The sequence below is a fragment of the Giraffa tippelskirchi genome, chromosome 9 (assembly GCF_054371585.1).
Source record: "Giraffa tippelskirchi isolate mGirTip1 chromosome 9, T2T-mGirTip1v1.2.pri, whole genome shotgun sequence".
Lineage (NCBI taxonomy): Eukaryota > Metazoa > Chordata > Mammalia > Artiodactyla > Giraffidae > Giraffa > Giraffa tippelskirchi.
The window spans coordinates 11,767,620-11,783,435 of NC_137283.1; the positions used below are offsets into that span (position 1 = coordinate 11,767,620).

The 15,816-nt window shown below is 41.5% G+C and overlaps 1 protein-coding gene across 1 annotated transcript in view; it reads right to left on the reverse strand.

The window, feature by feature from the left end:
* Window positions 1–2,030: 2,030 nt before the first annotated feature.
* SCN11A (sodium voltage-gated channel alpha subunit 11) overlaps window positions 2,031–15,816 on the reverse strand; it is a 133,222-nt gene continuing 119,436 nt past the window's right edge. Inside the window, exons 29-30 of the mRNA XM_081527406.1 lie at window positions 9,627–9,897; window positions 2,031–3,547 (exon numbers count right to left, since the gene is read on the reverse strand). Of these exons, the coding sequence (XP_081383532.1) occupies window positions 2,520–3,547; window positions 9,627–9,897 (1,299 nt within the window). The 3' untranslated portion in view covers window positions 2,031–2,519. The remainder of the gene's footprint in view (window positions 3,548–9,626; window positions 9,898–15,816) is intronic.

The following is a 15,816-nucleotide window of genomic DNA, read 5'->3' on the forward strand; positions in this document are numbered from 1 at the left end:
AACTTGTCTGTTGACTGAACTGAGCAGGGACTGATTTGCCTGGAGAAAAGAAGTCTCAGAAGACAAGGGGCTGGCTTCATGTGCCTGCAGGACTTGTCTACCATGGATAGTCCCAGGAGAGCTGAGCTCAGACCGACATCTCTGCCTCTTGTGGGTATCCTGGATCCTTGCACAGTGAGAGCCATCTTTGTGAGTTTTCTAGCACCCATCCAGGGTTAATTCACCACTTCCTTCACCCCTCTTTAACCTTCTGGCTCTTTGAGCGGCAGGCTCATAGAGAGAGATGCTGTGCTACTTTCAGAAAAGAACGTGTCGGGCATTTGCTGCCACCTAGTGAAGAAGGGGAGGCTCAGCCTTTTGCAGAAGCCAGAGGAATCCTGTGCTCTCCCCAGGAGCTGGCTCCAGGAATCCAGCACTAGTGACATGGGACCATGTGGGGATGGACAGGTGTGTGTGCCAAGGGCACAAGTCATTGCACAAAACAGATAATATTCAAGCCCCTAAACTGTAATCTGGAATAGGCAAGACCATATCCTTCCAGACCCTCCCTTACCTCCAGCCAGGCGGTATCCCTATTAGAATCATAGCCAATCATCTTTTCCAGAAAACTTGGTAGGAATCTGTAAACACCAAGAGTTCATAATCGGAGGCCTCTTTTGAGGAAGCCATAGGTAACCCCCAGGGCCTCAAGCAGGACTGGTTGTGGCTTTAGAACTGGTGATTTCCACACAGCTCTTGCAGTCCTGCCTGGAAGTCCCTCTGGCCCTGTCTCAAAAGTGCCTTAGTTCTGGGAACAAGCACTCCTCTGCCCCAGTATGGCACAGATGCCCGGGCTCCACCTGGTGAGTGACTGCGCACACCCTGGGTTATTGTAAGGAACAGATGAGATTATTCATGGCAAACGCTTAGCCAGTGTCTGACCTACAGCAAATGCTAAGTCAATATTAGATATTGATAATGATTAGATAATGATGTTACTACTTTTGCCAGTGCTCCAGAGCACAAGGCTGCCTACAAAACTCACAAAATTTAGGCCCTGGACATGAACACATCGAGTCATGGTTAGATCTTGTGCTCATTGAAAATAAGCTCCCTCTTGATGTGCCACAGCATCCAGCATTGGCCTTACCTCCACTGGAGAGTGAGGGGCAGGGCAGAGGCTCAGGGCTCAGACTCTAGGCTGCTGACAGACACATCATCTCCTCTGGCCTGTCAGAGATACAGGATTCCAGGGCTATTTCTGCAGGATTTTCCTCTGAGCCTAGATTATTACACCGCAGTTCTTTGCCCCCAGTCCAGCTAATGTCTTGCTTGGGCTCTGGGCATCTCCAGTTTTGGGGGAGGTCCTGGGCTACTCCTGGGGCCAGGCCCTTCTGATTGACTTGGTTGTTGTCTAGGCTGTGTTTCATGCACATGTTCACCCAGAATTGAACGTAGGGCTCATCAAATGACGGAGGTCTCTGGCTAATCATTATGTCTTATGGCTCCCCTGCCCTGGGGTCCAGCTGTTGTACTAAGTGGGGTGCACTCTCCATCCAAGGTGCCCACTTCAGATATTTAACTGGAAGCGAGACTGTCTTACTGGTTCCAGTCAGCGGTGTGTTCAGCCAGTTCCGGGCAGCTCACGAGAACTGACTGTGGACATCTTTCCCAACTCTACATTCAGAAACATCATGCTGGTAGCTTGAAATTGGTCATGAAGGGAGTATTCACCACAGAAATCAGTAAACACTACAAATCATGGCTTGTTTCCTTTTTCCTGAAAAGCAATTATTATGCACTTATTAGCACACCAATGGCTATCGCCTTTAATTCCAATTTAGGTACCACATTTAAACCACTATTCAAACAAGCACCAAACAAAAGGATTTTTAGTGTATTATCCGAATGAAATGCAAACTGAAAGTTTCATTTATTTATTTTTCCCCACATATATATATAACAGATATTGTAGCTAGTGAAAGATAGGGTAGTAACTGACACAAATCATGATCACACTTTTAGGTTTAAAATAAACTCAAAATATTCAATGATGGCTAAAAAAATCTGCAATAAGTGTTTATTGGCAGGTTTTGAATTCTCACTTAGCATGCAAAAGAGCTATATGTGATAAGCCACATACTTTCACTGGGGAAAACACCCAACAAAGGTATTGGACACAGTACTCAGGAACACATGGGAAACATAATTTAAAACTTTAATGTGTTTTTGGTTTCTTATTCTTTTGACATAATTTGAACTGTGCTTCAATCCTCACATTAGTATGTCTTCTATAGACCTTTCTAGTGTCTTTTTCTTTGTTAAAATAGTACTGGTAGTAATAGTCAGGCATCCTTATCTCTATAAGAATCCTTTGATGTGAATTCTAAAATATTTTCTTTCAGCCAGAAAAAAAAAAAAATGGAATGGCTAGTTCAGAGAGTTCACTTCTTGTTTGTAGACAGAGTTGTGGATGGCTTGGAGCTCAGAGGCTGGAGGCAAGGCTTGGAGGCTATAAGGTATGGGTGGAGGTGTGGGGCTCAGTCATAATGGACCTTGCCCTCGGCCACCCCAGAGGTGGGTAAGTCTCCATTGGAGAGTGTCTGGAGGGTTGAATGAGGCCCGTCTTTCAAGGTACACCTGGTCTTTATCATGTACTTTCGAAAGGCCTTTTGAATAACAGCAGCACATCTTTCCTCTTCCTTCCTTTTGGTGGTGGTGACTATGGGTTCATATAACTTCTTGAAAGGGTTGGCCTCCATGAACTTCTCCTCTATTGCTGCTTTCATGCTGTCCAGGCCACTGGACTCACCAAGTACCCTCGTGGTGAAAGCAAAGAGAATATCCAAGCAGTGGAGACGATCTCCACTCACCATTGGCAAGTCCATGACTAAAAATTGGTATTTATTTGGCTTTGCCACACGCAGAGGCTCAGGAAGGGTATCAGCAAAGTCAGAAAGGGCAGAATATTTGATAAACTGTGTTGCTTCTGGGTCAAACTTTTCCCAGACTTCGTAGAACATTTCAAAATCATCTTCACTCAAAGGGTCCTCACTTTCTTCAGTGGCTACATTGAAGTTTTCTAAAATCACAGCAATATACATGTTGACCACAATGAGAGAGGAGATGATGATATAAGTGACGAAGTAGATTATGGCTATGGTAGAGAGGTGACAGCTATCTGACTTGGGGTCACAGGACTTTTTTGATTTCAACATGGGGCTGAGGAGGGCATCCCAGCCTGCTGTCGTGGTTATCTGGAAGAGGCAGAGCATGCTGCTTATAAAAGTTCGGAAGTTGAAGATGTCATCAATTCCAGAATCTGCCTCCACTTTGCGAAAAGAGTTCATACCAAAAATGGCATAAATGAACATAACCAGAAAGAGGAGAAGACCAATATTGAATAGAGAGGGCAGGGACATCATCAGAGCGAAAAGCAGAGTTCTGATTCTTCGCGCTGCTCGAACAAGTCTCAGGATTCGGCCAATCCGAACCAAGCGAACCACTCTGAAGAGTGTTGGAGGGAAAGGAATCTGGGCCTGGGTTTCCAAGGCAGAAACCACGGTACCTGAAGACAAGGAGGAGGGTCAATGAATTTCCAGCAGGCAGATTGATTTTAGACATAGCCTGTCTCTCCTGCTTTCAATCTGAGTGAGACCAACTTTTTACCATTATTTTTCAGCTTATGTACAAAATTAAGAATTTTTTTACCCATATCAGGGAAAAAATATATATGTGCCTTAAACTGGAGAGCAATTTTCAAGGTTCATACAATTTAGATACGAATTTACATGGGACAGGACATCTAAGAAGACCCTCCAAAGAAAAGAAATAAAATGCAGTTTATTAAAGGCTATTTTGTAAGTTACCTAATGGACTTGAAATACATTATTACCTATGTTGGGCATTTAAAATCACTCATGGGGTACCAAATATAACAGTTTTCCATATTTATTATATACATAGAATGGAAAACAGATAAACTATTGATGGAGTCATTTAGATTAGAATGCAAAGAGAAATTTCTGCTACTGAAGGTTGGCTTGAGTGTGAGCTATCAGTGGAAGTTGTACAACCACTAACCCCAAGGTTTCTTAAACAAACAAGTTCTTAGTAGAGGAATTTGAACACAGCCTGCTACAGGCAAGGACAGAGTTAGAGAAAGAAGGTGGTGTTGCGATACTTGTCTTTGGGCTAAAACTGCCAAGGATTTCTCATCTTTGTCAATATGCTCATTCCAAGGACTTCTGGAAAGCCAAACTCAAAAAGCTAAGGGAATAAATTGGAGACAGTTTCTCTGTTATTGTAAATATCCCAGAAGTGGCATCTCAAGCAGAAGCTTCTGCAGACTGCTGAATATTTGGCATAAAACGTCACCTTGTTTTCTCATTGCTTGCTCTGCAAGCAAGTTATACAAGGATTTAAAACAACTCATATTTTGATCCAAATATTACAGAATGGCTTGAACATGCTTGCCTCATATACACAGGGCCTTGTTCTTCCTCTGAGGGTCCTCTAAGGTCATTAGAGATGATGGACAGCCAATTTTTTTGAGATGTGGAACTTTTACCATTTCAGCAACAACTGGAGGAGGTTCCTCCTTTAAGGTTCACTTCCTCTGTGAATATTTCTTTGAGTAATCAGGCTCACAGTAATCTGTCTTTCCTGTGAGCTCAGTTCTTTCATGCAGCAAGTGATTTGGGGTTCAATTAATTTCTCTGTCTTTTTTCTGATTCCTTAATGTGGTAGGTCTTAATTTTGTTGTTGTTCAGTCACTCAGTTGTGTCCAATTCTTTGTGACTCCATAGGCTGCAGCATGCCAGGCTTCCCTGTCCTTCACTATCTCCCAGAGTTTGCTCAAACTCATGTCCATTGAGTTAGTGATGTCATCCAACCATCTCATCCTGTGTCATCCCCTTCTCCTCCTGCCTTCAATCTTTCCCAGCATTAGGGTCTTTTCCAATGAGTCAGTTCGTTGAATCAGGTGGCCAAAGTACTGGAGCTTCAGCTTCAGCATAAGTCCTTCCAATGAATGTTCAGGGTTGATTTCCTTTAGGATTGACTGGTTTGATCTCCTGGCTGTCCAAGAGACTCTCTAGAGTCTTCTCCAGCACCACAGTTCGAAAGCATCAGTTCTTCAGCACTCAGCCTTCTTTATGGTCCAACTCTCATATGCATCCATGACTACTGGAAAAATCATAAGGACCTTTGTCAGCAAAGTGATGTCTCTGCTTTTTAGCTGTCTAGGTTTGTCATAGCTTTTCTTCCAAGGAGCAAGCATCTTTTAATTTCATGGTAGCAGTCACTATCTGCAGTGATTTGTGAGCCCAAGAAAATAAAGTCTGTCATTGTTTTCATTTTTTCCCCATCTATTTGGCATGAAGTTATGGACTGGATGTCATAATCTTCATTTTTTGAATGTTGAACTCTTAAGTCAACTTTTTCACTCTCTTCTTTCACCTTCAAGAGGCTCTTTAGTTTCTGTTCACTTTTTGTCATTAGGGTGGTATCATTTGCATATCTGGAGTTATAGATATTTCTCCCAGCAATTTTGATTCCAGCTGTGCTTCATCCAGCCCAGCATTTCACATGATGTACTCTGCATATAAGTTAAGTAAGCAGGGTGACAATGTACAGCTTTGATGTATTCCTTTTGAAGCAGTTCCATGTCCAGTTCTAACTGTTGCTTCTTGACCTGCATACAGGTTTCCCAGGAGGCAGGTGAGGTGGTCTGGTATTCCTATCTCTTGTAGAGTTGTCCACAATTTGTTGTGATCCTCACAGTCAAAGGTTTTAGCATAGTCAGTGAAGCAGAAATACATATTTTTTCAAAATTCCCGTTTTTTCTATGATTCAACAGATGTTGCCAATTTGATCTCTGATTCCTCTGACTTTTCTAAACCCAGTTTGTACACCTAGAAGTTCTCGGTTCATGTACTGCTGGAGCCTAGCTTGAAGGATTTTAAGCATAACCTTGCTAGCATGTAAAATGAGTGTAATTGTATGGTAGTTTGAACGTTCTTTGACATTGCCCTTCTTTGGGATTGGAATGAAAACTGACCTTTTCCAGTCCTGGGACCACTGTTGCGTTTTCCAAATTTGCTGACATATTGAGTGCAGCACTTTCACAGCATCATCTTTTAGGATTTTAAATAGTTCAGACAGAATTCCATCACCCTTACTAGCTTTGTTTGTAGTAATGCTTCCTAAGGCCTATTTGACTTTGGACTCCAGGATGTCTACTCTAGATGATGATCACACCATCGTGGTTATCTGTGTCATGAAGATCTTTTTTGTTTAGTTCTGTGTATTCTTGCCACCTCTTCTTAATCTCTTCTGCTTCTATTAGGTCCGTACCGTTTCTTTCTTTTATTATGCCTGTCTTTGCATGAAATGTTCCCTTGGTATCTATAATTTTCTTAAAGAGATCTCTAGTCTTTCTCATTCTGTTGTTTTCCTCTATTTCTTTGCATTGTTCACTTAGGAAGGCTTTCTTATCTCTCCTTGCTATTCTTTGGAACTCTGAATTCAGATGGATATATCTTTCCATTTCTCCTTTGTCTTTCGCTTCTCTTCTTTTCTCAACTATTTGTAAGTCCTCCTCAGATGACCATTTTGCCTTGTTGCATTTCTTTTTCTTGGGGATGGTTTCGATCACTGCTTCCTGTACAGTGTTACAAATCTCTGTCCATGGTTCTTCAGGCACTCTGTCTGTCAGATCTAATCCCTTGAATCTATTTGTCATTTTCACTGTTTAATCATAAGGGATTTGATTTAGGTCATACCTGAATGGTCTAGTAGTTTTCCCTACTTACCTCAATTTAAGTCTGAATTTTATAATAAGGAGCTCATGATCGGGTAGACTCCGGGAGTTGGTGATGGACAGAGAGGCCTGGAGTGCTGCAATTCATGGGGTCGCAGAGTCGGACACGACTGAGCGACTGAACTGAACTGAACTGATCTGAGCCACAGTTAGCTCTCTGTCTTGTTTTTGCTGATGATATAGAGCTTCTCCATCTTCAGCTACAAAGAATATAATCAACCTAATTTCAGTATTGACCAACTAGTGATGTCCATGTATACAGTCGTCTCTTGCGTTGTTGGAAAATGGTGTTTGCTATGACCAGAGCATTCTCTTGGAAAAACTCCGTTAGTCTTTTCCCTGCTTCATTTTGTACTCTGAGGTCAAACTTGCCTGTTACTCCAGGTATCTCTTTACTTCCTACTTTTGCATTCCAGTCCCCTATGATGAAAAGGACATCTTTTTTGGTGTTAGTTCTAGAAGGTCTTGTAGGTCTTCATAGAAGCGTTCAACTTTATACTCTTCAGCATAGTCGTTAGGGCACAGACTTGGATTACTGTCATGTTGAAGAGTTTGCCTTGGAAACGAACAGAGATTATTCTGTCATTTTTGAGACTGCACCCAGGTAGTGCATTTCAGATACTTTTGTTGACTTTGAGGGCTACCCCATTTGGTCTAAGGGCCCATAGTAGCAGATATAATGGTCATCTGAATTAAATTCACCCACTATGGTCCATTTTAGTTCGTTGATTCCTAAAATGTCAATGTTGACTCTTACTATCTCCTGTTTGACCACTTCCAATTTACCTTGATTCATGGACCTAATATTCCAGGTTCCTATGCAGCACCAGACTTTACTTTCACCACCAGACACATCCACAGCTGGGCATCATTTCTGTTTTGGCTAAGCCTCTTCATTCCTTCTGGAGCTATTTCTGCACTCCTCTCCAGAAGCATATTGGATACCTATTGGCCTTGGGCAGGGGAGGGGGGGTGTTGTTTATCTTTCAGTGTCATATCTTTTTGCCTTTTCATACTGTTCATGGGGTTCTCATGGCAAGAATGCTGAAGTGATTTGCCATTCCCTTCTCCAGTGGACCACGTTTTGTCAGAACTCACCATGACTCATTCGTCTTGGGTGGCCCTGCACCACACGGCTCATAGTTTGACTGAGTTATACAAGGCTGTGACCCATGTGATCACCTTGGTTAGTTTTCTGTGATTGTGGTTTTCATGCTGTCTGCCCTCTGAGGGATGAGGGTAAGAGTCTGTGCAAGTTTCCTGACAGGAGGGACTGGTTTCAGGGAAACTGGGTCTTGCTCTGGAGGTCTGTACTTTGCTCAGTTAATCTTTAATCCAATTTTCTGCTGATGGGAGGGGCTGTGCTTTTGGCCTGTAGTTTGGCCTGAGGCAGCCCAGTCCTAGAGTCTTCAGTCTCTATGGCAGGCTATAGGCTGTATGGTAGGGGTAATGGCGACCTCCTCCAGTTCCCATGAACTCTATGGTGCCTGGCACTGCCTGGAAAAATTTCAGCAAATAGTGGAATGAATGAGCTGCTCTCTGCATATTGGAGGAAGACTCTTTAAGCGCTCAGGGGGTTGTCCCAGACTCATCATCATTTTCTAACTTTATTGCTGCTGTCAATTTCACCGGGACTTGTGCTTGAAACTAACTAATAAAGATTAACAGTCTATTTAACCATAAGCATGTTGAAAGATCTATTACTAAACCTTATCTACATAAGTTTCCATGGCTAAAAAGTAGAACAGACTATGGACTGTACCGTTTTCTTGGTCCCTGAAACATCTGCATTGCTGCTATCGTGTTAAGAATCAAAATATTTTGATCCAGCATATCTGTTTATTGCATCCTTTCTGAGATAAAGCAAAAGCTTCCACTTGTGAAATCCGTTTTCACTGCCTTCATGCTCTTTGAACAATAAGAAGAACCCCTAGGCAGTTTTACACAATTACAGTTAAATCATCAGTTTAATTAAAGCAGACTTCAAAAACCCAGAGTAAAATCTTATAGCCTAGTCATGAAGAATTTAACTTCGAAGTAAACGTATGTGCATGTGTGTGTATATGTTTCATAAAAAGGTGTATGGCAATAACCCTCTTTTTCTCCCTATTCTTCTTCTACAAACTTTATGGTTAATTTCTGTCTGCAGTTAAGAAAAATATACTGATTATAGAGTGAAGCTAGTTGGTGAGTGAAATCCAAGCAGTTGACACACTATGTAGTTCCCACTATAATTTAAGTTAACATGAGATACAGAATAAAGAAAAAGCACTATTTGTCCTTATGATGCACTCTTGCAAGCCCCATCTAGGTTGAGCCATGGAGGCCCTCTATAAGGAGGAGGTAAGGGAAGGCCCAGCAATGTCTCTGGGGCACAGTAATTGTGATCTGACATCCACAAGGGTTTTGAACTAGGGAAAAACATGGAAACTAAATGCAAATCCTTAAAACAAGAAATGCTCTTTAGGCCTTATAGTTGTAGAAGAAAAGTGGAAATTTGACTCAATTCCCTGGATAAAGCAGGTAGACCCACAAAAACTTCTAAGTCATCTTAATTTCATCTATCCCCACTGAATAAATGATCCACATAATTACTTAACTCGGTTTGAATTGTGTAGATAGTCAAGGGAATGGAAATTACTCTGTATCTTCCAGCAACTCCCCAAAGAGAATGGCATTCATTCATCTATTTTGTTTTTCAAAAACCACATTAAATTTACTTTTCTGCTCTGTGGCTACTCTGGACAAAATTCCAAATGATAAGATTTGCAAATTTACTTCTGACTCTCAGATTAAAGCCCCTCTGGTTGCCAGTTTTACTTACTAACAATAGAAAGGACCACGATCACACAGTCAAATAAATTCCAGCCATTGGTGAAGTAGTATTGCCTCAAAGCAAAGATTTTGATGAGACACTCAATTGCAAAGATGACCACAAAGGCCAGGTTGAGACGCTCAAGTAAATGTTTCATGGCGTCCGACTGGTCATGTGATTCTGCCATCATGCTAAGCATGTTGAGGAGAATGAGGATGATGATAATGATGTCAAAGACCTGGTGTGTGACGAGGTCAAACACAAAACCTTGGCATTTGTTCTGAGGAAAAAGAAAAAGGAATCATAGATCATTTGGAGTTGTAGGAATGAAACCACATACATTAAAAGGTACATAAAATAGCATTGGTCCTCTTTTACAATTAAAGTAGTTTCTTGGAATATGCACACTTTTTAAAGGGCAAGAAATTCTTCTAATAGATTTTTTCATTTAATTTCATTAAATTTAATTAGTAACTGGTTTTAAAGTGTAGGCATATAGCTTTAATTCCATTTTGAAACTAAATAAATATGTAAATTTTTAGTAACAACATGACTTTGATGTGGTGGATGATTTGTTTTTGCTGAAATAAAACAGCTCATGTTGGGTTTAATCATAAAAAAATGAACTTTGGTCTGTATGTTTCACCTACTTCTGTATTTTGACTTTAATAATATTAATGCAGAGGATACTTGCTCACATACTTTTGTTGGACAAAATAGAATTAACATCTCCAAGGGTCCATTTGTTAGTTTAGAATAATCAGACCTTATACTTAACCAAAACTCTGTATTCAAGCAATTCTTGAAAGCCAATTTTCTAATTCTTGTTCACTTGATGATAAGGCTAGATAAATGGGATTCTGATCCAGTGATTACTAAAATTGGAAACAGAAAAACTGATTATTTCACATTAGTACTGATGGCGAACTTGCATATCGTTTTGTACATGGATGGCCTGCTCCAAAGGTGTGCTGCTTGCTCTAGTACAGGTTCTAACTCAAGTTTGCACGCCTTGTCTACTATGTGCAGTGCAATGACTCAACTATTCCACTATTTTCTTTAATCTAGTCTCTATAAGGCACTGCTTTGCTGTTTACTTAAGTGGAAACTGTTCTTTAGCACAAACTCAGACACTGGTATTGTATGGCATTCTTGACTATACATTGGTTGTTTATGTATAATCTTATATATATATATATATATATATATATATACACACCATATGTATGTACACATGTATGTACATATGGTATATATTAGATTATTTCATATTATATATCATCTAATCAAAGTATGCACATAGTGTTCTGTTTAGAAAATGCACAGACCCCTAAGAATTCATCTTTATAACCCCAGGCATCTGTTAGAGTAATCCTGGCAAAAGATGATGTTTTGTGGTGGTAACAGTGGAGAAAGACATGAGTTTTTAGGTTTAAGACTAATATGGAAGTAGAAGCAGGAGTCCAAGAGTGTTCTGATGGAGCAGGTTATGGGAAAGTTAAGGCTGAGGTTGTAATTTCTACTTGGTGGTGCATTCAATCAACTGGAGGAGTTTGGGGGGAAGATGATGGATGTGTCCTGGGCACACTGGAGTTTGAGGTGCCCAGTGGGACAACCAAGGGACATAGGCAGGTAGAGGTATGGATCTGGAGCTCAAGCAGAGAGCTGGAAAGCAAATGTGGAGTTCAATGGCATCAGTACTGATATGAACTAACATCAAGGGAATGAATGCTGTCACTAAGGGAGAGCAAGGGCAATGAGAAGAAAAAGGGTTGGAACAGCAGTAAAAGGATATTACATGTAAGTTGATGTCTTTCAAATTTTGCTCCAGAAGCTCTAAAACTTTTATCAAGGAGTCTGGAGAAGAAACTTGAAAGTCAAATGCATTTCCTATGTGAGAATGCATCCGGGAAGTCAGAAAGGATCTGGAGAAAAGATACTTTTAAGGATGCTCTCCAAGAAAGCAGAATAAGGGCTGAGAATAAATGTAAGGCATGGTAAGCACTGGCCTTACAGTTCAACTCTAATATTTAGAAAATGGAGGAAATTAAAAATATAAGCTACCAAATGTGGTAGAGGATCAAAAAAAGTCTATGTTATTTTAAGATACATTCTATGTATTTTAATGTATTCTACATATATTCTATGTCATTTTACAGTGACTTCTATACCTCAGGATAATTTTTAAAGCCTGCAATGAAGCTACCTTGTGGGAATGCTTTAGGTGGAAATGATTCCAGATCCCTTGGTCTTACTGCTGGAAATAATATCCATCACTTCTCCGGTTAAAACAGCTGTACTTCCCTCTCTATGCAGTTGCTACTCCCTTGTTCCAAAGGTCAAAAGATAATATGTAGATTTTAGAAACCAAAAAAAAAAATCTATGGGGAGTTAAGGGCTAGCGTGTCTAGCCTATACATGCTCAGTCGTGTCTGACTCTTTGTGATCCTGTGGACTGGGGCCCACCAGGCTCCTCTGGTCATAGGATTTCCCAGGCAAGAATACTGGAGTGGAGTACCATTTCCTTCTCCACGGTATCTTCTTGACCCAGGGACTGGATTCACGTCTCTTGTGTCTCCTTCACTGGCAGGCAAATTCTTTACCATTTGTGCCACCTTGGAGGCCCAGTTAAGGGCTAACAGCTGATTCAAAGTCTAAGCTCAAATTCAGACACCAGGGGATAGGGCTTTGGGTTTACCTCATGCAACACTGCTCTCTGGAATACAGAGTTTAAGATAAATGCTTGGCATTAACTGGTGAGTTGCACTTGGTTGTCGGAATCACTCATTGTGAAGCCATGATTGGTGAGCCATGCAGGAATGTCTCTGGGGTAACACCTACTCCCTGATGAGACATGCAACAAACAAGCTATAACAGATAGTTAGGAATGGAGGTGGCCACATCCCTGTGGGAAAGCAGTCCATGCCCACTTCAAACTCATCTCTTGCATTCTAACATGTCCAGTGCAGTATGTGTGTTGTGTGTTCAGTCACGTCCAACTCTTTGCAACCCCATGGACTGTAGCCTGCCAGGCTCCTCTGTCCATGGGATTTTCCCTGGCAAGAATACTGCAGTGGGTTGTCATTTCCTCCTCCAGGGGATCTTTCCAATCCAGGGATAGAAACTGTGTCTCCCGCATTGGCAGGTGGATCCTTTTACCACTGAGCCACCTGGGAAGTCCAGTGCAGTGGAGAGGCCTACAAGATGCATTATGTGTCACTGCAACTTCTGTTCAGCTGTGTGCTGCACTGCCAGCTTCACATCCTTCACGAAACAAACCAGTAAATGTGTGTCTCATGAGTCTTTTAGTTAACTCCAAATCTGGGACCAACTGGTACTGAATCAATGGTTGCATATCATGCATATATAAATAAAAATTCTCTTTGCCTTTCTTGTTGGCTCAAATTTAAATAAGAACTTCAAAGTGTTTGCTGTTGTTCAGTCACTAACTCATGTTTGACTCTTTGTGACCCCATGAACTGTAGCATGCCCAGCTCCTTCTGTCCTTCACTATCTTCTGGAGTTTGCTCAAATTCATGTCCATTGACTCATTGATGCCATCCAACCATCTTGTTCTCTGCCATCCCTTTCTCCTTTTGCTTTCAATCTTTCCCAGGATCGGGGTCATTTCCAATGAGTCAGCTCTTTGCATCAGGTGGTCAAAGTATTGGAGTTTCAATTTCAGCATCAGTCCTTCCAATGAGTATTCAGGGTTGATTTCCCTTAGGATTGACTGGTTTGATCTCCTTGCAGTCAAAGGGACTCTCAAGAGTTTTCTCTAGCAACACAATTTGAAAGCATCAATTCTTCAGCGCTCAGTCTTCTTTATGGTCCAACACTCACATCTGTGCATGACTACTGGAAAAACCATAGCTTTGACTATAGAGACCTTGTTGGCAAAGTGATGTATCTGCTTTTTAATACCCTGTTTGTCATAGCTTTCCTTCCAAGGAGCAAGCGTCTTTTAATTTCATGGCTGCAGTCTCTGTCCATGGTGATTTGAGAGCCCAAGAAAATAAAATGTCACTGCTTCCACTTTTTCCCCTTGTATTTGCCATGAAATGATGGGACTGGATGTCATGATCTTAGTTTTTTCAGTGTTGAGTTTCAAGTCAGCTTTTTCACTCTCCTCTTGCACCCTCTTCAAGAGGCTCTTTAGTTCCTCTTCAGTTTCTGCCATTAGAGTGGTATCATCTGCATATCTGAAGTTGTTGATATTTCTCCCAGCAATCCTGATTCCAGTCTGTGATTCATCCAGCCTGGCATTCTGCATGATGTACTCTGTGCTGTGGGCTTCCCTGATAGCTTAGTTGGTAAAGAATCCACCTGCAATGCAGGACATTCCGGTTCAATTCCTGGGACGGGAAGATCTGAGAAGGGATAGGCTACCCCTTCCAGTATTCTTGGGCTTCCTTTGTGGCTCAGCTGGTAAAGAATCCACCTGTAATGCAGGAGACCTGGGTTCGATCCCTGGGTTTGGAAGATCCCCTGGAGAAGGGAAAGGCTACCCACTCCAGTATTCTGGCCTGGAGAATTCCATGGACTGTATAGTCCATGGGGTCGCAAAGAGTTGGACATGACTGAGCAACTTTCACTTTCACTCTGTGCTGTGCTTAGTAGCTCAGTCATGTCTGACTCTGTGGGCCCATGGACTGCAGCCTCCACATCAAAGTTAAATAAGCAGGGTGACCATATACAGCCTTGTCATACTTCTTTCCCCATTTGGAACCAGCCAGTCGTTCCATGTCCAGTTCTAACTGTTGCTTCTTTCTTGACCTGGTTTCTCAGGAGACAGATAGGGTGGTCTGGTACTCCTATCTCTGTCAAAGGCTTTAGCATAGATAGTGAAGCAGAAGTAGATGTTTTTCTGGAATTTCCTTGCTTTCTCCATGGTCCAGCAAATGTTGGCAATTTGATCTCTGATCCCTCTGCCTTTTCTAAATCCAGATTGTATATCTGGAAGTTCTTGGTTCACAAACTGCTGAAGACTAGCTTGAAGGATTCTGAGCATAACCTCGTTAGCACATGAAATAAGCACAACTGGAACATTCTTTGGGATTGCCCTTCTTTGGGATTGGAATGAAAACTGACTTTTCCAGTCCTGTGGCCATGGATAAGTTTTCCAAATTTGCTGGCATATTGAGTGCAACACTTTGACAGCATCATCTTTTAGGATTTGAAATAGCTCAGCTAAAATTCTATCACCTCCACTAGCTTTGTTTGTAGTAATGCTTCCTAAGGCCCACTTGACCTCACATTCTAGGAAGTCTGGCTCTAGGTGAGTGACTACATCATCATGGTTATCTGGGTCATTAAGACCTTTTTTGTATAGCTCTTCTAGTTCTTTTACGTATTCTTGCCACTTCTTCTTAATCTCTTCTACTTCTGCTAGGTCCTTACTGCCTCTGTCCTTGTGAAGACACTTCAAAGTGAAATTAGTACTAGAAAACGAGTATGGTACTTAAAAGCTAGATTTGACTCAGGTAAACTGAAGTTCCACATACTGTTATCAGATGAAAACTCTACAAATATAATTTTATCATTAAACTTTTTGTAAAAATTTTTCATTGTATAAATTCTAAACACTTGGCCCTGACATTTATAGACATTTTTAGTGCAACATAAATGTTTAAACCTAGTGGCATGGATTTTGTGCCCTAAAACTACTTCTTTATTCAACAAATCATTGAAAACATACTTAATGCCAGGCTCTATTCTAATTGCTGGGAATAGCAGGAAATTAAACATATCTTTGATAATTTAGAGCTTCCCTCATAGCTCAGTTGGGAAAGAATCCACCTGCAATGCGGGAGACCCCAGTTCAATTCCTAAGTCAGGAAGGCCTGGCTAGAGAAGGAATAGGCTACCCTCTCCAGTATTCTTGGGCTTTCCTTGTGGCTCAGCTGGTAAAGAATCCGCCTGCAGTGTGGGAGACCTGGGTTCAATCCCTGGGTTGGGAAGATCCCCTGGAGAAGGGAAAGGCTACCCACTCAGTATTCTGGCCTAGAGAATTCCATGGACTGTATAGTCCATGGGATCACAAAGAGTCGGACATGACTAAGCAATTTTCACTTTCACTTTCACTTTGATAATCTGGGACTTCATGTTTGAATGAAAATCTCCAAGTCCTCTACATGCATCAGATATCAAGCCCCTCTTCCACACTGCTTTCTCAGACTTTTCAGTGCCCCTGACCCTC